Here is a 26625-nt window from a genome sequence, read left to right on the forward strand (position 1 = left end):
TCTCTTGGGGTACATCAGCCTCGCCCTTCCTTCTCCCTGGAGCAATCCTCGCCTCTTCAAGCCTGCGGCTGTCACCGAGCCTCATCCCCCGGCTCCGTGTCCCGCTGTGCCGGCAGTGCGTGTCTGACCCGCTCCCCTTGCATCCCTCTGCATCCTGCATCCCGCCGCATCCTGCATCCCTCGCCCTTTTCCCGGGAGCGCCGAGGACGCCGTGGCCGCCGCCGTGCCCCCTCCTTGTCTCCACGTCAGGCCCTTACCTTGCCTGTCAGGCGCTGCCTCCTCTCGCCGGGACCTGATGCTGCTTCATTTCTGTTTTAATTTTGCTGCGGTTTCGCGACAGCCACTGCGGGGTCAGGAGTTACAGAAAGGTTGCTGGTGAGTGATGGGTATTGACATCCTTAACAGCGCCCTGACCCCATCAGTCTCGCTCTGTTCTTCTTTTTCCTTACACTTGCCCTGGTTTTTTTCTTTTAAATTGGCCTCTTTCATGCATAAAGCTGCTTCATCACATTTTACCCAAAGCTGCAGCCGGCGAGGCAGGAAGGGAAGCGCTGATTTGCCCTGGCTGGCATTCAGGAATGCTTTCATTCTCTTATTTTCCTATCCCAGCAGCCTCATGTGCTGCTTTTTGCCCCCTTTTTTTTTCTCTGATCTGCCCGTTCATCCATCCAAATGCCCACCTAGATTGTGGTGCCTGTGTAAGGGACTGTCATGGGGGCTCACACAGACAACCAGCTCACCATGTACAGAGCCAGGCTGCATGCTGGAGGCTCAGCAGTGGGAACAAGCTCATCCCTGCTCCTTGTCTGGTGGATTCCATGTGCAAACCGCTGGGAGAGCTTGTCCAGAGATATTCACCAGGCTGAAAAACCCCAGCACAGCAATTCAGGTGCAGCCGAGAAGCTCAGAAGGAGTTGGTAGTGGGGTGACAATAGAAATTCTACTCAAAAAAAAAAAAAAAAAAAAAAAAAAAAAAAAAAAAGAAAGAAGACTTATTTAATTTGTTTTCATGAAAGAGAGTAGCTTTAGATGGGATACTGGGAAGAAGTCCTTCCCTGTTTGGGTGGGGAGGACTGTACTGAGAAGCTGTGGCTGCCCCATCCCGGGAAGTGTCCAAGGCCAAGGTTGGATGGGGCTTGGAGCAACCTGGGACAGTGGAAGGTGTCCTTATCCATGGCCGGGAATGGAATGGGATGAGCTTCCCATCCCAAGCCATTCTGGGATTCTGTACATCCCAACGTTTCCCCCAGCCAAGGTTCCTGGCATCCCTTCCTTGTTGCACCTCATAAACCCCATCCTGGCAGCCCATCACTGCTTCATCTGGCCAGACATAAACCTTCACACAGGCTGTTTGGAAATACGGCACAGCTCATTTTAAACGTGTCTTATCTCCCCGCTGAGGAGCTGTTGTGGCTTATCAGGGCTGGGTTTGCCTCCCTCCTGCAGCTCATCCACATCTCCACTCCCATCCCAGTGCTCTCCTTCCCTCCATCCCATGACAAGCTGCCGTGACGTTATCAGATGCTTCAGCACTAAAACTCCTGGCACGAAAACTTCTTCCTTTTTTTTTTTTTTGGGCTTTATTGTTGCATCCATAAAACTGGCTGGGAAAACTGCTGAAGCAGTAACCCCGCTCCGTTTTAAAGGCAGCTGCAAATCAGCCCCACTCCCCGGTGCAGCACTGAGCTGGTTTTATGAGCTCTAATTAAACAGGATCTGCCCTGTGGTCCAGCTTCCACCCAGCCTATCTGAGAGATGGGATTTAATGGTTGGGGTTATGGATCTGTGTCCGTGGGCTCTGGTTCCCCTGGAAATGAACTGTAATAGGATGGTGAATGGATTAAAGTGAACGGAAGCAGCCCATGCAAAGCCGTACATCAGGTGTGTGCTTTCTCTTAACTGAAAAATGCAGGTTGGGGACTGAGTCAACCTGTTTTAGGGTTGGACAAGGAACAATCTAGCACTGTTTTGTGATGCTGACAAACAGGAATGGGCATTAAATGGAGGAAATAGTCATTGCTGAGAGAGCGCCAGGGCTGTTGACACACCTGGGTTGTGCCTGTAGAATACCAAAGGTTTTCAGGATTTTGTAGAATACCAGAGCAGGGTTTTGATAGCTTCAGGCTGGCTTGGACTGAGATCCTTCTGAGAATGGGATGGCATGGGCTGTCCCTTTGCCTGTTTTCTGTGGAAATCTCTGTAAGGCTTATATCTCCTGACATTTCTTTGTGGTGGCATCACTATAGGGGAAGCCTCACGGTGCTGCCACGGCAGGAGGAGGGAAGTGCTGGCACCCAGCACTTGACAATTTATTTGAACCCTTGAGTCTTTCCAAGAAAGCAATTTCTTTGATATTTCTCTTGGCATTTGAAGAGGGGAAAAGGTGTTTCCCACATACACGCTCTGGTTTTAGCCTTCCCTTCCCCGAAATGATGATTTCTCTCTTTGTAAAAGTCAGCTGCATCTTACAACCCATAAACAAGGTGAGAAGGAAGGTGGGGAGGAGACTTTGCTGTACAGGAACTCTGTAGTGGTGTCCATAAGGATATTGGAATTTTTCATGGCATGAGAGGATCCTTCCTGACCATTCTGTGCACCCAACATTGGGCTCCCTCAGCTGTGTCATCCACAAGCAACAGTGAAATATCAGCAGCATCATGGCTGGGCTTAAATCTTTACTGAATCTCCATTTTTCTTTCTTTAAACGCTTACAGAATAAATGGAATTTATAATCAGAAACCATAAAATCTCTGATTTATGATTCATCTTGATGACAATATTTAATAACTCGTGTATATTTTATTACATCTTTTTAATGCCCTGTTGTGGAATTTTACTTAGGCATTTCACCCTCTATATCAACCTGTCTCAGCACAGATGGGCTGACTTTTTTGCCTTGGGCTGGCAATGGAGCCAAATGTGCTCCGGGCTGGGCTCTTCCAGGACTGCCTCAGTCTGTCCAGGCAGGCACGGAAAGCAGCACTGGACATCCAGCCATGGTCCAGCTTCTTCCAAGAGCTGCCGCTCACATTGCAGATCTGATGTCTTTCCCTGCCTGGGCAGCTCTTTTCCAACATCCCCAGCCAAGTTTCGGTGCAGGTGGGGAGAGATATTCAACTGTAGGGCCTCTCTTCCCTCCTCAAGGACTTTTTGCTTGGAAACGCGGAGCTATTTAGGTTATTGCTCAAGTGTGTTCTCCTCTGGAGAGCTCTCCCTGCCTTTCTGGGACCATTAGTGCAAATTAGCTGCTGCATCCCATCATCCCCCAGCCTGCAGCACCCAGGGTAGGGATCCTCCCACGGGGAGGGGATGCTCATAAGCACCAGAGCTGAGTTCTGGCTTGGCTGGGAAGCAGCAGCTCCCTGCATCCCTCCCTCCCAGCTGGCTGCTATAACCAGAGCTGGAGTGCAGAGAAACGAGGCATGGGCAGCAGCTTGGGACAGGTGTCTCCTGAGGTTTGGATGCAGGAGGGGTTCATGTGCTTCCTTAGGCGCCTGCAGGCTGTTTTGGATGTTAAACCTGTGCCAGCACAGGGACAGGTCACTTCTAGAGCTAGTCATAGGAGGGATTGCCAGCTTGGGGCCACATCAGCCGGGTTTTAGCCTGGTTTTTTGGCAAGTGAGCCGGGAGTGTGTGGTAACATCCATTTTCCTCCTGCTGAGCATGGTCTGGTGGTTTGATTTTGTTGCTCCTATAGAACGATGATGCCCCAGCACTACCCTGGTGCTCAAGCAAGCCAGGTGAGGGGATGGGGTGCCAGGAATAGCTGGGAGCACTCGGGCCTGGGGCTGGCAGCCCCCCAGGATCTTGTTGGGAGCGTCTGTGCTGTGCTGCCGGGCGCTGCCCATCCATCCGGCGCTGCCTTCGCATCGCTGCTCCTGGCAGGAGCTGGGTGAGCAGCCAGGTGGGGAGGAGGAAACGGGGCGAGACAGGCACAGCCTCCCCGTGCTGCCTGCACAGCCTCCATCCCCCGAGCTGCTCCATCCACATGCCCAGCGGCCAGGAGGGGCTGTGGGCATCAGCAGGACCTGGGGACAGCAGGACAGGCTGCAGAAGGGAAGGGGAGAAGGTGGGAAGCAGTCAGGCAGGGAGGAAAAAGCAGCATAGCATCAATTTTTATTTTTTTTTTTATTTTTGTCTGTTTGTTTTTGTTTGTTTTTATTTTGGGGGTTTTTTGTTTGTTTGGTTGTTGGTTTTTTTTTTTTTTTGCTTTTTGTTTTTTTGGGGTTTTTTTTTTGTTTGTGCTTTTGGCACCCAACAGCAGGAGGTTGTGGAGCTGTTGGAGGAGTCCAGAGAAGCCGTGGAGATCATCCATGGGCTGGAGCCCCTCTGCTTTGGAGCCAGGCTGGCAGAGCTGGGGGTGCTCACCTGGAGAGGAGGAGGCTCCAGGGAGAGCTCAGAGCCCCTGCCAGGGCCTGAAGGGGCTCCAGGAGAGCTGCAGAGGGACTGGGGACAAGGGATGGAGGGACAGGACACAGGGAATGGCTGCCACTGCCAGAGGGCAGGGCTGGATGGGATATTGGGAATTGGGAATTGTTCCCTGTGAGGGTGGGCAGGCCCTGGCACAGGGTGCCCAGAGCAGCTGGGGCTGCCTCATCCCTGACAATGTCCAAGGTGAGGTTGGACAGGGTTGGGCCACCCTGGGATAGTGCAAGGTGTCCCAAGCTTTAAAGCCCCTCCCATCCCAAGCCATTCTGGATTTCTATGATATTTGGCGTTCAGCATTTTTTTGGGTTGCACTTTTTGGGTACAGAAAGGTTGCTTGTTTAATTTTGGAGTTTTGATGAGGTGACCCTGTACTGTCCCTCCAATATGGAGCACTGCAACCACTTGTCTCCTGCATGGAGGAGGCAGAAAAGGCAAATACCTGGATTCCATGCACTGTTATGCACTCACCAGTCTGTTGGTCCTGGGTGCTGACGGTTCCTTTTGAAATGAGCAGAAAAATTCAGTCTCCTTCACAATGTTTTGACAGGTTTTTGGGTTTTCTTGTTGGTTGTGTTTTTGTGGGGCTCAAACTGTTTTGCAAAGAACTCTGAGGGCTGGATGAAATGTTTGTGCTGGGAAATCAGCCATCTTCAAAAGGGCTACTGCTCCCTTGCAAAACATTTGCAGAGTTTTCATCTGCGCGTTTTGGCTCCTCTGATACAAGGCAGAAATCATCCTGGGAATTGTCTTCCCGATGGTTGTTCTGCTGTCTCTGCTAGCAAATAGAAAAAGGCATAAATGAGAATAACTTCAGCCAACCAACAGCAAGAAAACATCCTCTGTGCTGCAGGTTGCTGGGCTTGGGTGGTTTTGGTCTAAAAAAGGTCATCGATCCCAAACAAAAACCTTCCTGATGTGAGTTGAATGGCTGAGATCTTAGATCACAGGGATTGGGAGGAACTTTTGCCATCCTTGACTGCCCCAAATTGCTCTTAGTGGCTGCATGTCATTGTTCAAAATTTATTTATTTCCTTATTGAGCACCATAACCAAAGAGGATTTTGTAGAATAAAGGAATCACAGAATGGTTTGTGTGGGAAGGGACCTAAAAGCTCATCTCATTCCAGCCCTTGACATGGATAGGGACATCTTCCATTGGGCCAGGTTGCTCCAAGCCTCATACAACGTGGTTTTCAATAATTCCAGCGATGAGGCAGCCACAACTTCTGTGGGAAGCAGAGACTTTAAAGCTGCATTGCTGGATGGTAGGAGCAGGATGATCCCTGTGCAGATTTGAGCAATAAAAAAATGTCATTGGCAGGATGAAACTCCTTCCCTGGAAGGCGGAGGTGACTTCTCAGAGCAGGCACATCACAAGGCTGGGCTGACCCATTCCAGCCCTAAAATATGGCCTAGCAAAGGAGGAGAAACCTCCTGAGGAGGTGGGATTGGATCACAATCTCTAAAGACCTTCTGGGCAATGTCGGAAATGAAGAAAAGGAGTTATTCCTGGTCTCCAAAGGTGGTAGGACAAGCACTAATGGCCTGGAGCTAAGGAAGGGAAATTTTTTCTGCTTGGCTATTCAGAAAGTTCCCCCCAGGCAGGAGGGAAGGGGGAGAGTCCCCAGGGAGGGAGTCCTGGCGCCGGCCACAGCGCAGAGATGGGATGTTAATGGAGGTGGTGAGGGCAAGGATCTTTAGACAACACAAGAGGTCAACCTGTTGACCTGAGCCAGCTCTCTCCTGGCCCTACAATCTGTATGGTGCCATGATAAATTCCACTTCCCTGGCTTTACCGCGGGTGCTTTATCGCTCGGCTTAATGGCTGGGAAATGTCTTCACTTGACTGCTCTGTTCAGATGAGAGGGCTGTCTGTGATCCTCGGGCTTCAGCAACAATTCACTGCCTGCCAAGGGATGATGTCTTTTTATTATCTTCCCTTTCAGAGCCTGGACTCGAGGTCTTGGCTCCTCTTTGCCACTGATTTTTCCTTTTCTGACCTCGTTCCATCCCTGCTACCTTGCAGATTCTCACAAGATGCCTCTGGGAACACATGTTTGGAGTTTCCATCCTCTGGGTTCTGATTTGGCAATGGTTCTGCTCAGTCAGAGGCAGGTGGGTGGTGTGGGGCTCGCTGAGGGTGTTGTGACCCCTTTGGGTTCCAGCCTGGTGAGCAGGAGTCAGGCGTGGAGGAGGATGCTGGCAGCAGGTGTGTGTGGTACAACTAGCCCTCCTGTTTTTATTGCAGGTCTCAGTGGTCTCATCAGAGTTGATGTTTTCTTTAATGTTACGGGCGCTGTGCAATTGCAGAGGAATCCAGGCTTTGGGTGAACAGCAGCTTTGAGATGCTGAGGTTGCACAAAAAAATATGGAAATACATCTGGAATCTGCCAGCTAACAAACCCAGCTCATCTTCATTATGACTGCTTTTATTTTAGAGGTCAAAGCGAAGGTTTGCAGGGGTCTAATTTGGAGCAGTGGAGGTTCTCCCAATGGGAATTTTGGAGTAGTCTGGTGCTGTGCTGTGCTGGGTTGTGGTGATGGAGGGGTGGCCCTGGGTTGCAGGGAGCTTTGAATCATTCCTGGAGGGAGCCAGCCATGCTGGAAGCTTTTATTTAAGAAAGTAAGGCAGAGGTGGTGTTTGAGGCAGAGCAGGGCTGTGAATGTGTCCCTGGGCTGGGCTGAGTGCTGTGTCTGGGAGCAATGCCGCAGGGTGGGGACACTGGCAGTGCCCTTCCAGCTGCCCCCAGGCTGTGCTCCCCACGGAGCCTCCACCTTTCCTTGGATAAACGCCAAAGGAATGTGTGTCCCTTCCTGGGGGCTGTTAGAGCGAACTGTGAGCAGGCAGTGGGAGGAGCAGAGGAATTGTCACCATCAGCGGCTTTTTGTTAATCCGATCCGAAGGTTCCCAACGTGGATGTGGCTGGAGCTGTCCCTGCTCTCCCCGTGGGTGCAAAGGGAAATGTGCAGGCTCCTGGTGCTCTGTCTGTGTCGAGGGAGACAAGGGAGGCCAATGCAAGAGGGATTTTCCTGTCTCCGCCTGTGCTTTTGTGTAGAGGGACACAGTATGGGTAATGTAGAATGTAATCTTGTCCTCCAACGAGTTGCAGCTGGACCCTATTTCTAAAGATTAGGAGCAGGCTGGATGATAACAGGCAACACCTGTAGCCAATAAGAACAGAGAAGTAAGAGAGGTTAGATGGCTGTTTCAAGGATCAGGAACAGTCAGTGATCAGAGGAGCTGCCTACGAGAAACGTTGAGGAGGTCTGAAACTCTGAGGGCATGGAATCCTTGCACCATAATGATAGTAGAACTTTTGGATATATAAGACAACAAGAACTCTTGATATATAAAACAACATTGCACCATAATGATAATAGAACTGTTGTAATATATAAGACAACACTTTTGTATCTGCATCCTTTTGCTTTGCTCCATTTGCCCATTCCCAAGCAGATATGGAGATGGAGAAAGCCACCTTTGGAATTCTGGCTGTGAACCCCAGAATGGTTTGGGTTGGAAGGGACCTTAAAGCTCACCTAATCCAATGTCCTGCAGTCACCAGAGGCATCTTCAACTAGACCAGATTGGTCAGAGCCCATCGGTCTTCCATCAATGTACATTTCTGCACAGAAAGTGCCTTTATTGCAAAATTCCTGGGACGCCTTTAACTTTTATCCAGAGAAATTTATCTTCCATTGGGCAAATGTAAATCTAGGTGATTGCCTGGAAGGAGTTCAGTGGTTTAGTTGTCTGATGCTAGGACAGGAGTTGTCCCTGCTGGCCAGGGAGATCTGCTAGGAGGCAGTGGGAAGCACCAAACCCCAAAACCCCAAACCCTAAAACCCAGTGGAAAGCAACTTGCCATATTCTGTCCCATCTACAGGACACAGATGATTCTTTCAGGAGCTAGGAGTTAGCTGGAATGTCCTTGCATTAGGTAAAAGGGGGAAAAAAATAAACTATTCCCTGAAAATTTCACTTTTTCGAAATTTCTGCTGAGATGGGGAAGTTAGAGGATATTTTCTTTTTTATTTAAACATATATAGACATACATATATACACACACACACACATATATTTGAGTTTCAGCAGCTTTCCGTTTCCTAGTGAGCTCTCTGCATGATACCATTTCTGCAGGCACCAGATGACTTTTTTCCCCCTCAGGAAATTTTCTAATATCAATTTAATTTTGACTCTCACAGCTGCATCTATTCCGTGGGGAACCTACTCTACGGCCTCGCCAAGAAAGTGTTTCCTCTTAGCTGCGAGTTCATTTTCCAGCTTTAAAACATCATTCAGTCATTCCTAACGAAAGGTATAATCAACTTTAAGGCTCCATGGCTTAGCTGAGCCCCTAATGGAGATGGAGATCATTCCTGTAAGATCATTCCAGCAATGGCTCAGCCTTTATTTCCCATGGCAGCTGTGCTGGCACCTTGCAGAGGATGGATTTCAGTGGATGAAACTGCACCCAGAGGGATTAGAGCCAGTCCACGTGGATGCAACTCCGTGAGTTGCTCCCTTGGGATGCATTCTGGCATCCCACAGGGATTTGCTCCTTCTCTCTCGTTGTGGCTCCACAAATCCTGCACGGCTTCTGCAGGAGCAGATGATAAAGAATTTGGTCCAGCTTGACTTAAAACAAAGAAAAAAAAGGAAAAAAAACAAACCCAGCAAAAAATCCAGCACAAACACAGTTTGTGTCCCATCTGATTGTATTTCCATGCCCACGTCTGCTCTGTGTAAATGTTTTGGGAGCACCAAAGGGGAATTGTCTTTATTTTCCTTGCTGTGCCACAGGAAGGGTTGGGGTTATTCCAGACCCTGCTGGACTCCACCATGGATACAGTTCTGTACCTCCCTTCCTGTGCCCATCTGCTGTGGAAATATGAATGCAAATAGCAGCAGGAAAGCAGGATCAGGGGGAAGGAGGGAGCAGTAGGAGACCTGTGAGGAACATCAGGGCTGGGCTGGGCTGCCTTGGGAATGGGGTAGTGTTAAATAAGGCCGTGAAACACTGGAGCTCCAAATGGGACCCCATGGAGCAGGGTGGGATTTATTCCATCAAGTGTTTACCCAGCCTTGTGGAACAGGAGCCTTGAGCTGGTCTGGGTGGAGGAAAGCCCTGGAAATCATGGAATAGGATGGAATGGAATGGAAGAGAAAAGAGAGAAGAATGGAATGGAATGGAATGGAATGGAATGGAATGGAATGGAATGGAATAGAATAGAATAGAATAGAATAGAATAGAATAGAATAGAATAGAATAGAATAGAATAGAATAGAATAGAATAGAATAGAATAGAGTAATTTAGGTTGGAAAAGCCCTGTAAGGTCACTGATTTCACCCTTTCCCCCAGCACTACCACACCCATCACTTAACCAGCTTAACAAAGCTTTTAAATTCCTCCAGGGATGGGATTCCACCAGTGCTCTGCTACCAGAAAGAAAAGCCCTGGGGACCCTGGGACACCCAGATGTGCCACAGGAAAAGGGTTGTAGGGATGAATGCACCCCTCAGCCAGGGCTGGGTGCTCTCCCTGCAATGGGTTCTTAAGTTTTCCCCTCCCTGTTCAACCCTAAAATAGCTTATGAAGCATCAAAATGACAGAAATTTGGAAATAAGCAAAACCTCCAAGTCCTCCATCTCTCTCCCCAGAGGAAAAACCCAAACAGATGAGCCAACAGAAATTTTTAATTGAAATGTTTGGGTACAAATTACCTGACAATCCAAACAGAGGAGTTTGGAACCAGCGCTGAGCTTCTCGTTCAGAAAATATTGAAGCGACCTGACACTTCCAGAACTCCCCATAAAGCTTTGGAAGTGAAAAATTAATCCGGAGTAACCTCTTTCTCTGCTTTCCTAAAGCAGATTGGCTTTTGATGGATGCTTTTACCTCCTCAATAGATCCCAAGCAGCCAAGTCTGGCTCTTGCTCATTCTGTGGTTTGAATCCCTGGAGCACCAGAGAGTGGGAATGCACCTGGGGCTGCTCTGGGTGTGAGTGATTGCTCTGGGTACCTGGAGCATTTCCATTCCTACCCCCTCTCCTTTTGCTTTGCCTGTCAGTCCACGTCCATCATTCCTTCTTGCAGCAGTCAGGTGTCTGTTGCTGCTGCCTTTTATTCCTCTGGATCTACCTCATGGGATTAGGCAGGGAATGGAGAGTTGTAGTATATAATAGCAGGGCTGTAATTACCTGATGAATACAGTGTAATTACGCCATGGTAAAGCTTTTAGATAACCTCACCACCTCCCACTTGTCCCTATAACTGGAATTTCACTACATTTCAGCTCTTAACGTTACCTCCATCTCCAAAATTGTGGCTTTGGCTTCCTGGTCACCATGGAAGGGTATTTATAACATTCAGCGGCACCACTGATTTTGCACTTACACTTTAATTAATTTGCAGCCATGGAGCCTTGAAGTTGTAGGAGTAGAGTGAAAATTGCAGGTGTGGGAAGCAGAGCTGTGGTGTAATCACACCACAATTGCTGGGCAATCACACCCCGCAAGCTCAGCATAAAGCCACATTAAAGTTTTGGTGGGACCTCCCTGGGGTCTGTTGGCATGAGTTTGAGTGGGCAGAGGGATCTGACCTGCTGCAGATGCCTCTGCCCAGGTGCAGACAGGTTGGACTTCTCACTCTCTACAGCTCCCTGGCAGGAGGGTGCAGGTTGGTGGGGGTCAGCCTCTTCTCCCAGGAAACAGGGGCAGGACAGGATGACACAGCCTCAAGCTGTGCCAGAGGGGTTCAGGTTGGACATTAGGTGGAATTCCTTCATGAAAAGGGTTGTTGAGCATTGGCAGGGGATGCCCAGGGAGGTTTGGAGTGCCCATCCCTGGAGGTGTCCAAGGAACACCTGGACGTGGCACTCAGTGCTGTGGGCTTGGTGACAAGGTGGGGGTTGGTCACAGGTTGGGCTTGATGATCTTGGAGGGCCTTTCCAACCTTAATGATTCTGGGATTCTCTGAATTCTCTGACTCTCCTTCAGTTAGCAGCTGTGGAACAGCATTTCCCCTGATCCATCCTGCTTGCAGCCTCGAGCCCCTCAGCCCAGCCTGGATGTGGCCTGGTGGCACCACTCAGCAAACTTCATCTTGATGAGTGACCTGAAGCTAATTACCACCCTCCTTACACATTTCCATCCCTCTGACTCCAGTAAAACCAGCCCAGCCGTTTCCCTGCCTTTTGGAGCTGCTATTTGGGACACACAACAAGCCCTGTAACATAATGGATTTTTATTATTATTAGGCTCCCTGTGCCTGTTTCTCTGTCAGTGAAACAGGGCTAATGAAATGTCCCCACCACTCATGGGGCTTGGGAGAACAATTTGGGCGGATCTCTGCAGCATTTGGAAGAGGTGGAACACTGGTTGTTATTTATTACAGATCTGGTTTACTTAGCCCTGGGTTTATTGAGTCTCCCACTCGCAAATGCCGACCGCAGCTCCCAGCGCTGCTCCCGGTGCCAGGGATCCTTCCTGCTGCCTCTGAGTTGCCAGCTGGACCTGCTGTGGACTCCAGCTCAGGCCAGTGGGCCAGGTTCATCCCTGGTGTGCCATCATTGACTTTAATTGAGCTACCCCAGGGAGGGATTTGGCCCGCTCTGGTTGCGAGCTGTGCACTGATGCCAGGCAAAAAGCACAGCAGGTGCCAGCGAGGGCTGTGACAGCCCCAGTTCAGTGTGGGACAAAATTCCTGCACCTCTGTCTGCTGTGTGACACCAGCATCCACTGATGGGCAGGGAAAGGGGAATTCAGCAGCATGTTCCTTACAGGACTTCATGTCTCATGGGGTTCCAGGTTTCATCTCCCTGTCTTGTTCTTGGACTGCCTGGAGGTAAACAGAGAGAAAAAAAAGCAAGGAGGGGGGAAAATGGGCAGTGGATCCTTAAGTAAAGCAAGGTCTGAGTCAATGCTGAAGAGCTGCTGTTCTCAGACCCTCTGGATCAGACCCAATTTGCTCCTTACATGCTTGTAACTGGCATCAGAACACACGCATAGAAGCAAGCCTTTGTTTCCTGGTGGCGAGGTTTATTCTTGTTTTACTCAGGATCCTGTGTGCCACAGCCCCAGCATCGCCTGGGTGGGTGACAGCCACTCCTGCAGCATCACCTTGGCCACCCCCCAGGCAGTGCTGGACCCTGCCCATATCCCAAACCCTCTTCCATCACCTCCTGCACACTGCCTGGAGGCAGCTGCTTCCCGGGGAGAGAATCCAGCTGCCTGGTTCAAAGCAGAGGGAAAGTTTCCGTGCCGGCAGATCTGGGGCAGAATTTTAAGAGTGTCTGAATTTCCTCCTGCTCTGTCTGAAGTGAGGCACATCCAAGGGTGCAGCCCTCGGCTTTCATCCGCCTCACCGCAGGCACTGTGAGCTGTTCTCCTCTGAATGCGCTCTCCCAGCTTCGGATTTCCTGCGGTGTTTTAGAGAGCGGCTCTGGCTTGCTAAATGCAGGGGCATTAAAAAAATACATATAATTAACTCTAAATGAAACAAAACGGTGGCTTTTTAGTGCGTCCTCCACCTCAGTCTGCTGGGATGGGGTGGTTCTGTGATGGAAAGAGGTGGATGTTGTGATGGGATGAGGTGGGTGCTGTGATGGGATGAGGTGAGAGCAATAACAGGATGAGGTGGGTGTTGAGGGTGACGAGGATGGGGTAAGGTAGATGTTGTTGTGATGTGTTATGATGGGATGAGGTGGGTGCTGTGATGGGATGAGATGAGAATAATAATGGGATAAGATGGGTGCTGTGATGGGATAGGGAGGGCATTGGGATGGGGTGAGGTGTTGCCATGATGGGATGAGGTGGATGCCATGACTGAATGAGGTGGGAGCATGATGGGATGAGATAGGCGCTAGGATGGGATGAGGTGGGTGCATGATGGAAAGAGGTGGATGTTGTGATGGGATGAGATGGATGCCTTGTTGAATGAGTTGGGTGCATGATGGGATGAGGTGAGAACAATAATGGAATGAGGTGGGTGCTAGGATGGGTTGAGGTAGATACTGTTGTGGTGTGTTATGATGGGATGAGGTGGGAGCATGATGGGATAAGGTGAGAGCAATAATGGGATGAGGTGGGTGTTGAGGGTGATGAGGATGGGGTAAGGTAGATGTTGTTGTGATGTGTTATGATGAGATGAGGTGGGTGTTGAGGGTGATGAGGATAGGATGAGGTAGATGTTGTGATGGGTTATGAGGGAGCTGCCGGGTGCAGAGGAATTTATCTGCGGCTCACACAGCTGCAGATTTGCATCTCCCACCATCTCCTCTGCCACCCTGTCATTCTCAGCCCTTCTCTCCCCGGGGGCTGTGAGGCCCTTTTGTAGCCATAGCTGCACATCTCGGGTTATCTCAGGACACGGGGTGCAGGGAGCAGCAGGTTTGATGACAGCAGGGACACGCATGGAAAAGCTGTGGTGCAAACAGTTGGAAACTGATAACTAGCAGTGATGCCTTTGCCAGGAGAGGAAAAAAAAATGACTGTAAATTTGCTTTGTTTTGATATTCAAATACTCCTTTCTGTGTATGTGCTAATGGGTACGCTGCTGTTATGGCATTATTAGAACAAAATATTCAGATGATTCCTAACAGAATTTGTGTTTCACAAGCTTCATGGAAATGTTGGCTTGGAAACTGGAGTAGTGTTAGAAGACTGCTTCTCCCAGGGGGTAATAACTGGCCCGAGCTGCTCTGTAGTGATGGGGGTTGGAGTGTGGGATCCAGGTGAATTCTCTCAGACAATGCTCCCTTCCCCAGCATGAAAGGAGCACCCTAAATACAGACCAGGGGGAGGCTCAGGCCCTCCTGCCCTTGATTCCTTTTCCTCATTTGCTTCCCAGTTTGTGGCATGTGAAAGGCTGTTTTGAAAGGACAGCTCTGCTTCTGTTGTGTAACAGCTCTGCTGAACCCAGGGCTGCATCCCCCAAGATCTCCTCTGGCTCCATCTGCTCTGTGCCTGGATTCCTCAGCTGAGGCCAGGCTGAGGCTCTTAGTTCTTCATTCCCACCGAAATGAGCAGCAAATCAATGCAGGCCTAATAAAAGATGATTGGGAATTGCTAATAGGAGTGTGGGAGGGCAGCCCTGCCTCCCAGAGCCAAGATGAGTATGGATTTTCCTGTGCAAGGGACTGTAAATGCTTCTGAGCTCCCCAGGGAGCTCTGGATGCTCACCCTCTCCCTTCACCCTCATCATTCTCCCATTGCCTTGAAAAGGAACCTGGCAAAGGCAATTAGCTGGGTTAATTAGCTGGAGGTGGCAGGGAGGGCTCAGCCTGGGTGGGATGGAGCGAGCTGGGACAGGGTGTGTGGTGAAGGCAAGGAGCCCCTCGGCCAGGGACAGGGTTAGATTGGATATTAGGAAAAAAATCCTAACTGTGGGTGTGGTCAGGCCTTTGCACAGGTTTCCCAGAGGAGCTGTGGCTGACCCTGCCCTGGAAATGGTTGGATAGGGCTTGGAGCAACCTGGGACAGTGGAAGGTGCTCATGGTAGGAGGTTCCTTCTGACCCAAACCATTCTGGCATTTTATTACAAGATCATCTGCCCTGCTCAGAGTTTGGTCCCCATCCCACAGTACCTGTGTAGGGGCAGAAAGGGGAGAAATGAGGTCAGAGAGTGGGAACACGACTGGAAAGGTTCCCACTGCTTTGCTGGTAGGATCCCACTCCAGCTCCTGGTAGCTGCTCTCTCCATCTTGCCCTGTTTATAGACTCACATCTCTTCTCCCACCAGCACCCCAGAGGCTCCCCATCACTGGTAGATCAGCACCAATAATCTCCCTGCTTCGCTCTGCACTCGGCAGCCAAACCCCTCCTGCCCTTCACGTTGGTGCTGCTGGGGGATGATGTATGAAATCCAAGTCGGTTTGATTCATACCAGTTGTGTTCACCTTGCAGAACAGGCTGTCACCAAAAATAATAAACCTCCTTGTTTTAATGCCTGGAGAGGCTGTTGGACGAGCAGCAGGACAGGTTTAGATCCTCTTCCAAGGAAAAGGATGCTTTTGAGAAAGACGGATTGCAAGCCACGGGATGGCTGCACGAACGGTAAATAATAATTAGAGCTGTGTCTGGAGGCTGCACGGGGAGCAGGGACCTGTCAGGCTTCCTGTGCCACTGTTGTTCTGGACAGGACAACTCCTGACCCGTGGCCTGTAAGGTCTAAATGGTGCTGCCAAGAGCAGGGGCGGGCAGTGCAGGGTGAGGTGACGTGTCCCTTGTCACCCAGGAGAGAGGTGGCACAGCCCTGAGTGCTGCAGCTGCTGGTTTGTGCAGGGCTGGGGACAGGGTGGCTGCAGTTCATCATCCCTTACATCCACAGGCCTTTGCAAGAAGAGGAAAAACCCTGCTGGGCAGCTCTTTGCCCCCTGATTTATAGTTCATCCCTTGAATTTTTCTCGTGCCACAGCACAGTCCTTCCCTGAGCTCACACCTGACTGCAGGAGGAATTTTCTTTGGAGTAAACACACCAGCACAGTATCCAGTGAGGTTGTATCCTCATCTCTCTCCTTTTTGGGCTCACACCTAATTCCAGGAGGAATTTTCTTTGGAGTAAACGCACCAGCACAGTACCCAGTGAGGTTGCATCCTCATCTCTCTCCTCTTTGGGCAGCAGCTCAGATTATGCTGCCTGTCTTTGCCTGGCATCAGAGCTGCCTCCAGCAGGGTGCTGGGCGCCCCCAGCACATCCCCTTGCTCCTTCTCCCTTTGGATGCTCTGCTGTCTCCTGCCTCGGGATGTGGTGCCCAAATCCCATCCTCCCTGATGTCCTGGAGCAGCCCACACGTTCACATGGCATTGAGGCAAAAAGGTATTAACGGGGGGAAAAGCTAACCACCTTTATTGAACTGCAAAAAAGCTTGTTTTTACATCCCTTTATTGGAGTATAAAGACAGCTTTTATAACCTTTTAAAGGGGCATAAAAGCAGCTAGGAGACCAGAAACCTCGCTCCAGTGGAAGGCAGGGGAAGGGAAAGGGAAATGGAAAAGGCAAAGGAGGAGAGCAAACATCTGTTCTGAGGTCAGGAGCAGCTGAGGGGCTGGCTGGAGCGCCAGTGAGATCCCAGGTCTGAGGTGGTTGTGGTGTCACCTCTCTCAGGGAGGTTTACAGCCCTCGCTGCTGCCCACAGCCCTGCTGCTGGGCTGGGACTGTTCCTCCCCTCTCCAAGAGCAGAGCCCTTCCAGGAGAGGGAGGTGTTGGACTTAATGAACTCACCTCTTTCATTTTTCTGCCCAATCTTCTGTGAATAAATCCTGCTTTGGCTTCGCTCCTCCTGGAGTGAGGGAGGAGGGAATGTGTAAAGGTCTGGCCTTGAGGCTGGAAGGAAAGTTTGCTCTGTGACTGCTCCAGCCTCTCTGGGGCTTCTGGGTGGGCCAGCTCACAGCCTCAGTGGCCCAAAAAGCATTGCTTAATTTGGGATCTGGGGCTGGCACACTCATGGCTGGTGTGAAAAATGCCTATCACTTGTTTTTAAAATTTTAAAAGTTTAATAGTAATAAAATGGTTATAAAAATAGTAATACAATTGGAGTAATAATAATTTGGACAATTTGAATTAGGACAATATGAGACAATAGAAACAAAGAGTTACGGATGTCCAGGTACCTTTTTCTGGGCAGCAGGAGCCCAAAAAAGGACCCACGTTTACAAAGCATTAACCCTTAAAACCAATAGCCTGTTGCATATTCATATACCTCATACATGATGCATAAATTCAATTCAAACACAGGATTCTGTCTGGTCATCCTCAACTTCTTCCTCTGAATCCTGACAGCACCTTCGATACAGGAAGAAGTTTGTTTCTTTTGATAAGAGGGCAATAAATTCTTTTTCTCTGAAAGATTTGGGTGTCCTGGGGCTGCTATCTCAGTGCAAGTCCTTTCTTTAAAAAAAGTCTCTTACACAGCATAGTTTCTATTTTAACAATTTTTATAACCTGAAACTATATTTAACACACCACTTAAGAGAATTAATACAGCATCACTTTCTAACACAACACATATAACATTCATTTGAATATTTGCGAAAAGCCAATCATAAAACACATGCATTTTTCACAGCTGGGATATCCTCTGCCCCCCAATATTTTGGGATAGGGGTGTGCTGCAATTCCTCTCCTATTTGCCCATCCAAATCAGGTCCAGCTGCTGTTGGGGTGTGGTGGAGAGCAGCGCCTTCAAATCCAGCAGGAAGCTCCTTCAGCTGATCCAGAGCTCCTGGACAATGCTCTGCAAGCATTTGGCATTGCAGGTGGGTCGAGCCCAACCAGCTCCTGCTGGCTCACTCCTCCCAGGCCAGAGCTGGATTTTCTCCACCCACTGGGGGAGATGTGCCTTTTCCCTTGCCTTGTTCCCTCAGCGGTGGCTCTGACACGGCATTAAGAGAGGAGAGTGACCTTTCCACCGGGCTGCAGCTGTGGGGAGGGGAGAGCTGAGCCCTGTCTGCAGCAGGGCACCGCTGGAATACGGATGGGTCGCGGCGCTCCCTTATCTCCACGCCATCTCCCAAATAATAATCTTCCCCAGATAATGTTGTAGGGCTGTGAAGAGGACGGGAGCAGGAGCAGCTGCTTCTAATTTCACTTCATGGGGAGGGAGGCGATGCTGAGAGCACCCCGCATTCTCGGCACATATTTTTCATCATTATAGGCAGAAATGCCAGAGCTCTGACAGATATTAATGCAGTTCACACCGGGAGAAAATCTTCTTTCCATCAGGCTCCATGTGCAGCAAGAGGGCAGTGCCATTTGCAGCCCTAGGGAGGATGTGTTTGAAAGGTGATGTGTTTTTTACCTGGGAAGTTTTATTCCCAGACAAAGTTCTGTTTGCAGAAAGGGCACCTGAACCCATCCCACTGTGGGATCACCCTTCACTGACCTGGCTGAAGGTGCATTTGCAGCACTGCTGGGAATTAATCTGGATTTTGGAGTAACTCAAATTCCCCTCTGCCAGCTCTGTCATGTCTGTGTGTCACCACAGGGGTGTGATTGTCCCATGGAGCAGTTTTGTGACCTGGGCTCCCATTCTCCCTTGACCCACAATGATTCTGTGAGGTTTTCAGACTTATCCCACAGGGAACTGCACCTCCTTGCACCCTTCAGCCTCCTTTTATTTGCTTATCCCACTAAATATTCATCAGTAACATTTAAGACAAAGGAAAGAGATAATTACAAGGGGAGAGTTTTTTTGCAGTATTAAAGGTTAACAGAATTCTTGGCATTTGTGCCTTGTCGATCTCCATGTAATTATGCTCATTTCCCAGAATTCAGAGGCGACTGTGCCTGTTAACGCTCAAAGATGGTACCCCGGGAATTAAATTTATGAGATCATTTCTCAAAATCTTCAAATTCAAACCAAGCATCTCGCTTAATGGCATGACTATTATTAATATTATTCTTGGATGCAGAGAGCCAGTGAGGGTCAGAGGACCAGTGGCAAAACTCAAATTGATACAGGCAGACGGCGGCGAGCCTGGAGTTTTTTCCCAAGGAATGCACTCCAGCAATTTGGCAGCTTCAGGGAAGCAGGCTGGCAAAAGATGGGTGCTGATTTGAGGTGAAAATGGGAAAAAGCCCATATTGGGCAGCAGCTGATGGGGACTCAGGAAGGACAGCTTGGTTTGGAGGTGGCTGCTCCCGGTGTGGAGGCAGGTGCAGGCAATAGGGAGATCAGGAGAGGCTTGTTCCAAGGATGCAGAACACCTGGCAGTGGGCTGGGCTTTCACCCAGCACAGCTGAGCACAATCAGTGCTTTTAAAAGAGGGATTTTAGGGGCTCTGCTCTTAGTGTTTGCTCTTTGTTGCATGTGGTCGTCTAAACTGAGGTATGTGCTCCTCTCCTGTTGTCTGCTTCTCCTGGTTCTGTAGGGACTGAGCAGTTTTCTGCTCAGAAAGGGTTTGGGGATGGAAACTGAGCTGGAGGGGGTGAACCAGGCAGGCTTTTTGCTGCTCCCTGCAGTTGAGGCTGTGTGTGATATCCAGATGGGCTGGGGAAGGCTTGGCTCAGTGTGTTTGCCTTGGGACCATCCCAGGAAGAGGCACAGCAACTCCTGGAGCTGCTTTTCCAAACAGTTACCCGGCACAGAGCCCCCAGACTGCGGGCAGAGCCTCAGAGGGGGTAGAACATTGTGTTTTCACATTTAAGGGAGCAGTGCTGGAGCTCTCAAATATCCATGGTGAGATCTGAGGAGTACCTGGCTTTGCTTTTCAGCTCATTCAGCTTTTTCCCCTTTTCACTGACTGCAGGGATTGAGTGGTAGAGCTCTGGGTTAATGTCACACACTTATCAAATGCCATTAGATGGATAATGACATGGCTTTATCCCACGTCATCACTGTCCCTGGCACCTGAGCTAATCAAACACTGCTGGGGATGCAGAGTCTGTATCAAAGGAGTTCTTTGGGCTGTTCACACAGCAGCATAAGCTCTGAGAAACAGATTTATGTGAAATCAATATTGATTTGTACCAAGGATCAATCCCAGTTCATAATTCTCACTGTGCCAGCGTGGCTTGGTAGCTCTTTGATCAGTTTTTTAACTCTCTGCATAGATGTTTGATCTGGAGCCTGGACCTGCACAGGTGTCACTCCATAAATGTGAGTGCCTGCTTGGGTTGCTGTGAGAGGCCCAGACACTGAGGGCTGTGGGGGGAAAGGACCAACCCAAAGGGAAAAGTGAGGCCTTGAGGGCTGCTCTGCATCCTCCTGATCCCAGCTGCAGCACTGCCTGGCCCCTCTGCACTGCACAAACAATCCAAACAAAGATGGTTTGGGTTGGAAGGGACCTTAAAGCTCCTCCAGTCCCACCCCTTGACACAGGCAGGGACACCTTCCATTGTCCCAGGGTGCTCCATCCAACCTGGCTTTGAACACTGCCAGGGATGAGATATTGAGTGCTGGCAAAATGAATCCAAAAACACCAGAAGTTGATGTCCATAAAGGAGACAGAGGAGACCTGGAACTTTATTCCAATAAAGGGAGAGGCTATGGGGCATTCCCCTGGGATCTCTCCAATTTTTGGAGGACTCAGGCTCATTTTTATCCCCATTTCCCTCTATTTTTCCCCATTTCTGAGGCACTTGAGAGGTTCAGGCTCCCTGATACACCTGACGCCAAAGATTCCCCTCTAATGTAGAACCCTCCCCTTAAATTTCTAATTATTTTGGAATTTAGGGGGTTTTCTTCCCCATTGTTTCTTTCATCTTTCAGTGTTCAATTTAATTTTTCAGCAAACCTAAAGTTTAAAGTTTGTAAAAACCAATATCTTATTCCATTCATCAATCAGTGGAATCCTTCCCATGGTTTCTTTTCTCTCCCAGTGCCGGTTTTATCTACCAGCAGACCCACAGCTTGTTTGGAAAGACAAATCCACTGTTCCTCTCACTGAGTATCCTCAAGGATGCTGCTGTGTTTTAGTGCTGGCAGTGCTCTGTGGGGCATTTTGGCTTTCCTTGGGTATGCTTTGGGTTACCTGGTGAGATGGTGCAGGGAGCTCAGCCCTGTGCTGGCTTTGCAGGACCAGTTTGGGACAGATTTCCATCTATTTCCATGTCACCTGCCCCTCCAGCCCCTTGGCTGAGGCTTTGCAGCTCAGCCTGGGGTGCCCTGGAAGGAGTTAATTCGTGCTTGAAAATTCCGAAGTCCCTGAGCACGACGAGAGCAAGCGACAAACCCGAGCCCAGCAGTTTTTTAAAGGGCAAACAAAATGTTCCTTTTTTTTTTTTTACTGCGAGGCACTTGGTGCAAAGTGCAGGCAGAGCAGGGCAGCGTGGCTTCAGGGGAAGGCTCCCAAAAGCACATTTTATTTAAATTTAATAGGATGGTTACTGTAAGTTTATCTAAACTGCAGTTAAATATTAACAGCATCTCTAGCAGGGATTAATGGGGTCTCCTGCGTTGTTTTTAAACACCGAGAGGAGGGTGCTGGGAGTCCCTGCCTGAGAGGCATTGAGCGCCCATGAGGATGCTGCCTGCATTCCAAAACCTGCCCTAGAAACAGCCCTGAACAGGCGATTCCTCCAGCTCGGATGGGAATGCCTTTGGGGCTAGAAGGGCTCCGAACGGCTCCGGCCAAGTAAGGCTCCTAATTATTGTTCTTTAATTGGGGCCACGGCTAACGAGGGGATAAATGAGGCGGCGAGCGGAGTTAGAGCCCCGCGTCCTTTGTGGCTTTGGTGAATGGCTGTAGGCACCGAGAGCTCAGCAGTTATTCAGGAAAAGCTCCCCCGGACTCGTGTGTCATTCACCTGACTAATGCCAAGGAAATTAAGCACTTTTTGTGCAACTCGGAGCTTATTGGAGAATAATGTGGTATGCGATAGCACGGCTGGCGTTGTAAAATCGTGTTTTCATTTGGAAGGAACGAGAGTGTCTCGAGCATAAATTACGTTTCTGATCATATTTGGCCATTTCAGATTAAAAATAAATTTCCACTTTGGGGCTATAGATTGCCATCTATCAACTCCCTGAAAAGGGAAAAAAGGAATTAAAAGGAAAATCTGGCTGTCAGAATTGCCTCGCTATGACCTACTTATTGAAAGTAGTTTTTTGTTCTCCAGGAATGAAATCCATTGGTGTGGGGAGGTGTAGGATTGTATGGATAAAGGTTTGCAGACAGGTCTGTAGCATGGGAGGATCTTTAACTTGGACCTACAATAAAGTACAAGATAGAGTCGTGCTGGATACTTGGGAGGAAGCAGGAGAAAATGCAGCAATGTTGTTGTTTCCCTTGATAGAGGAACTTGAACTGCGAATTTGCATCTGATTATCGGCCTTTGGGACCAGATCTGCAGATTAGCTGCTTAGGGCTTGGTTCTGCATGAAAAGCCCGAGATTGGGGCAGTGTTTGCTGGGAGGGTCCTTGCAGAAGGAATCGGTTCCCTTCCAGCAATCCAAATGCCATCATTCTTCCCTGTGGGACGTTTTTGGGGCTGATTTGCTCCCTGCTCTGCCTCTGAACCTCCTCCTCCCCAGCTATCCACAGAGATGCTCCTTTGGGAAGCAAACCCACAGGGCCTTGCTCCTTCTGACCCTTCTCCATCCAGGATTTCAGCATCCTCCCATGGGGAAAATCCTTTTTCTGGCTCCATCCTTGTCGTGCATCACTTCCCACCCTGTCCAGCCCTTGCTGCTCCCGCTGCCCTGTTTGTGGTCTCTGCCAGGAGAGGGGGGCCTTTAGCCTTGCTGGAAAGGAGAGCAGTGAGATAAAGACACACCTCGAGTGTGTGCTGTGCTTGGTTCTGTTTGCCTCCTGCCTGTTGCTCGAAACGAGGAGAAAAAAAAAAAAAAAAAAAAAAAAACACTTTCACCTGAGTAGGAAGAAAGGGAAGAAGCTGAAAGCGAGAGGCTGTTTGGTGCTCAGATGGGCTCAGCCCGTGTGCAGCAAACTCTGCTGCTGCTGTGGTCAAAACCCAATGAAGGAAAAAAGACTCTCTCATCCCCAGAGAAGGCTACAAAGCTCTCTTTCTCTCGCTGCTGAACCTTCACAGCTGGACTCAGTTGCTGGCTCCACTGCTGCTGGAGCAACTGAATTATTTAAAGGAACCTTGATTTGGTTTTCTCTTTGCTGTTTTCCCGCGTTGTGTTTATTGTCTATAGATATTTTTATAGTCCGAAGCAATTACAGCTGTCAGAAAAGAGACGAGCTGTGACAGGCTGATTTATATGTACATTGTATGTATGCAAGAGAGGGAGGGAGACCAGGGATTCTGCCGGGCTTTAGTATGCAGGAGCATATTGGATGTAAATTCCTTGGGATTTTCAAACAATGCTGCTGATGATCTCCTAACAGTGGGCCAAATTCAGCCCTGGCAAGGGCTGGAACAGCTCTGCAGGTCACATCTGCCCCAGCCTCGCATGATTTCAGTGCAGGGAGGCGTTTTTTCGCTGGTAATTTAAGATGCTCCTGGCGATGCGGGGCTGAATTCCGTGTTAAAAGGTTAACTGGCTGTGGTTATTGGAATCCCTCTGCTTTTGCTGACACAGGAGTTGGTCTCTGCCCGTTCAAAGGAGCGGCCCCACAAAGAGCGAGCTCTTGTTGTGATAGTGCTGCAGGTATCCCAGCGGGGTCCCCATCCTGCCAGGGGTGCCTGGATGCTGCGGCGATCAGCAGGATTGCTGTGTTTTATTCCTCGCTGTCTTGTACACCCCGATGCAATGACACAGCCCTGGACAGCCTTCCCCCCTGCCTCTGACGGTCTCTCCTTGCGCAGCGAGGTTTCAGAGACCCCTCCCATGTAATTTGTGGCCCCAAAGGATCCGCTGAATGCGGCGTTCCCCCCTCCCTTGCCAGTTCTGACAGGCGAGTTCACTGTGGGGATTAAAGTCCTTGTGCCAAGAGCTGGGGAAAGCTGCCCTTTCCTCTGGGAAAACACAGGGCTGGAGGCAGCACGTCCCACCAGCGCTAAATTCAAGGAGCACAGAACCTTCAGACAAGGAAAAAGTAGAGAGACTTGCAGAGCAATCCCCTTCTCGTATGACCAGCCAGCATGCACAATAATAATAAAGCTTTATTTGATGGAGTGTTTCCTCTGCCCGGCACAGCTCATAATGTTTTAGAGATTAAATAGCACAGTTAGTGAATTAAGCAGTAGTTTACAGGGGATTCGGAGACTCCGGGGATTAGTAACGGGCTATGGATCCTTTCACATCTAGGTCACCAGTTTGAATCCAGCTCAGGTTGCCAGCAGCAAACTCAAAAACAACAACAAAAAAACCCCACAACCCCACGTCGGTGCCGTGCAAAAGCTGCTGAGCACACGGTGGGGGAATGGAGGGAGGATTTTTGGGTAAGGCAAGGCAGGGAAGGCATTGGGCACAGCAAGGGGGGAGATCTGGTGCTCCCTGAGGCTGGGCTGTGACAGCTGGGGGCTTTGAGGGGTGCAGCACCCCAAGAGCTGTGATTTGACTGCTGCCTCCAGGACTCTGTGCTCTGAGGATGCTCCCCAGCACCTTTTTACCAGCATGGAACTGTGCCTGGAAATATTAATGTGTTTAGCCACTAGCGGAGGGAAGGAGGAATTACTCGGCATAAGCAAATGTGATATTTGTTAAATTATGAGCTGATAAAAAGTACACGGGGACCGTGCTTGCGGCTGGGGAGGAATTTGCCACTTTAAGCTCACGCTGTGTCTGTGAGGTGCAGGGGACCAGCAGGACACGCTCCTGCCTCTCCTCATCATCACCTGGCTGGGGGGGCAGGGGGGGATATCACCCGTGCCTCAGTTTCCCCTCCTGCACGGTGACTTTGCCGCCTGGGATGGGGAGGGTGCAGAGGTAGAGGAGGGCACAGGGGAGAGTTGTGCGGTGCTGGCTGCGGGACGCAGGTAAGCGCAGGGGGAGAGAGCAGAGCGGAGGCAAGGGGGTCTGGCCATCCCCCCGCAGAGCGCGGCGCGGCGGGGGTTAATGTGCGTGTCCTGCCGCGCATCCCGCCCCGCTGCCGCCCGCCCTGCCGCCCGCCCGTGTGCGGGGCTCGGGCCGTGCGGGAGCCGAGGCGCCGGGCAGCGCTGGAGCCGCTGCCATGACAACCCCGGGGATGCTGCCGGCCGGGGCCGGGGTGCTGCTGCCGCCGCCGCCCCCCCGCGTCCCCCCCGCCCGCCGCTGAGGCCAGCCAGGGGCTCCGGCAGCCTGACATCCCCGCATTCTGCATCCCGCCGTCATCGCATCCCCATCCTGCATCCCGCCTGGACCAGTCCCCCGGCAGCGGGGCGGGAGGAGAGGAGCTGCAGGGCATCCCGAAGGCTTTTGCTCGCTGTGCCTTCTCGCGTCTGGACACCTTTGCTAGCTCGCCTCGGGGGTGTTTTTTGGGGTTTTTACTGGTTTTTGGACTGCCCCCGCCTCGGGACAAGCGTGCGGGAGCGGGGTACAGCCGGGCCCCCCCGGCGCCTCCTCGCCCAAGTGAGCCTCGGACTGCTGCCCGAAGAACCGGCTCGCCCAGCACCTTTGCCACTTCTCCTCCTCCTCTTCCTCCTCCTCCCCCCGGCCCTCCCGTCCTCCTCCCTCGCCCGAGGACAGCGGGACTCCCTCCGATGCCGCTCGGCAGGCTCAGCGCTCGCAGCCAGCCTTGCCGGGGGCTCTCCTGATCTCCGTGGAGCTCCGCAGCGCTCGCCCCGGTGGTTTTGCTCCCCCCCATCCCTCCTCTCCACCCACCCCTTCCCCCTTTTCGCCTTGTCGGGTGTGTTTTTTGCCTGTTGGAAAAGTCCCCGCTGCCCAGGATGGGGGTCGGTGGGTGCTTGGCCCTGCCCTGGAGGTGCCTGGTCGTCCTCTGTCTCAGGCTGCTCTTCCTTGTGCCCGCAGGAGTGCCCGTGCGCAGCGGAGATGCCACCTTCCCCAAAGCCATGGACAACGTGACAGTGCGGCAAGGGGAGAGCGCCACGCTCAGGTAGGAGCAGCTGCACGGGGGCTTGGGGGGTCGGGGGGTCTCGCTTGCGTGGTGACTTTGGGGTCGTGACTCAGTTTCCCGCGGGGGATGCGCCGTGCCGGTTGATGGTATGATGGTACCGGGCAGCGAGCTCAGAGATTGGAGTGCCAGGGGATTGGGTTTGGGCTCAGCCCTCCCAGTTGTGCTCGGGAAAGTTACTGGGGGATGAAAAATAAGGGACTGTGTTCCCTTTCGGCGTCCTGCCCCACAGCAGTGCGAGGCAGGGGCTCCATTGCCTCTGCCGGTACCGTGGCTCGGGCGCTTCAGCTGCGTTCGGTGCAGATAAATCCTGCTCTGCTCCTGGGGTCTCTTCACTCGTGTCAGACCGCCCCAGGCTGGGGAAAGGGGGAGTTGGTGACCCCCTGGTGTGGCTTTGTGCCTTTATCTCAGGTGCAGACCTGCTGGAATTGGGAAGAGCAGGACGGGGCAGGTTAATTCTCTGTTCCTTAAAAACCCCCGTGCTCCAGAGGCAGGGGCTGCTGCTCCCTGGCAGCGTTCCCTCCCTGGGAAGGGGAGAAATGGGGGCTGGGCGTTGCACCAGGGTCCTGCCTCCTGCAGCAGCGATCCGAGGGGTCCAGGCGCTGCCAAGGAATCCGTAATTCAGCTCAGCATTATTTCTGGGACATCTTATGCCCAGACACTCGTCCCTGTCCTCGCAGCAGATGGGCGCAGTCATCCCAGAGGATGTTTGATAGGGACATTAAAAATCAAAAGCCAGGTTTTAATTGCAGCGCTGGGAAGCGGCGCTTGCAACTCCGGCATGCTCGGGAGCGACT

At 50.9% G+C, this 26625-nt stretch overlaps 1 protein-coding gene across 4 annotated transcripts in view; it reads left to right on the forward strand.

Annotated features, from left to right (window-relative positions):
* Positions 1–26625, forward strand: part of LOC131093966 (protein CEPU-1) — a 395330-nt gene that overhangs the window by 219868 nt on the left and 148837 nt on the right. For 2 of the 4 annotated variants that reach the window (XM_058041403.1, XM_058041405.1), the window contains exon 1: positions 25548–25810. In XM_058041403.1, coding sequence (XP_057897386.1) covers positions 25644–25810 — 167 coding nt within the window. In that variant the 5' untranslated portion in view covers positions 25548–25643. Of the gene's footprint in view, positions 1–24732; positions 24756–25547; positions 25811–26625 lie in introns of those variants that run through there. The other 2 variants (XM_058041406.1, XM_058041404.1) reach the window with 2 other exon arrangements.

This window comes from Melospiza georgiana, chromosome 27 (assembly GCF_028018845.1).
Source record: "Melospiza georgiana isolate bMelGeo1 chromosome 27, bMelGeo1.pri, whole genome shotgun sequence".
In the NCBI taxonomy this organism is placed as follows: domain Eukaryota; kingdom Metazoa; phylum Chordata; class Aves; order Passeriformes; family Passerellidae; genus Melospiza; species Melospiza georgiana.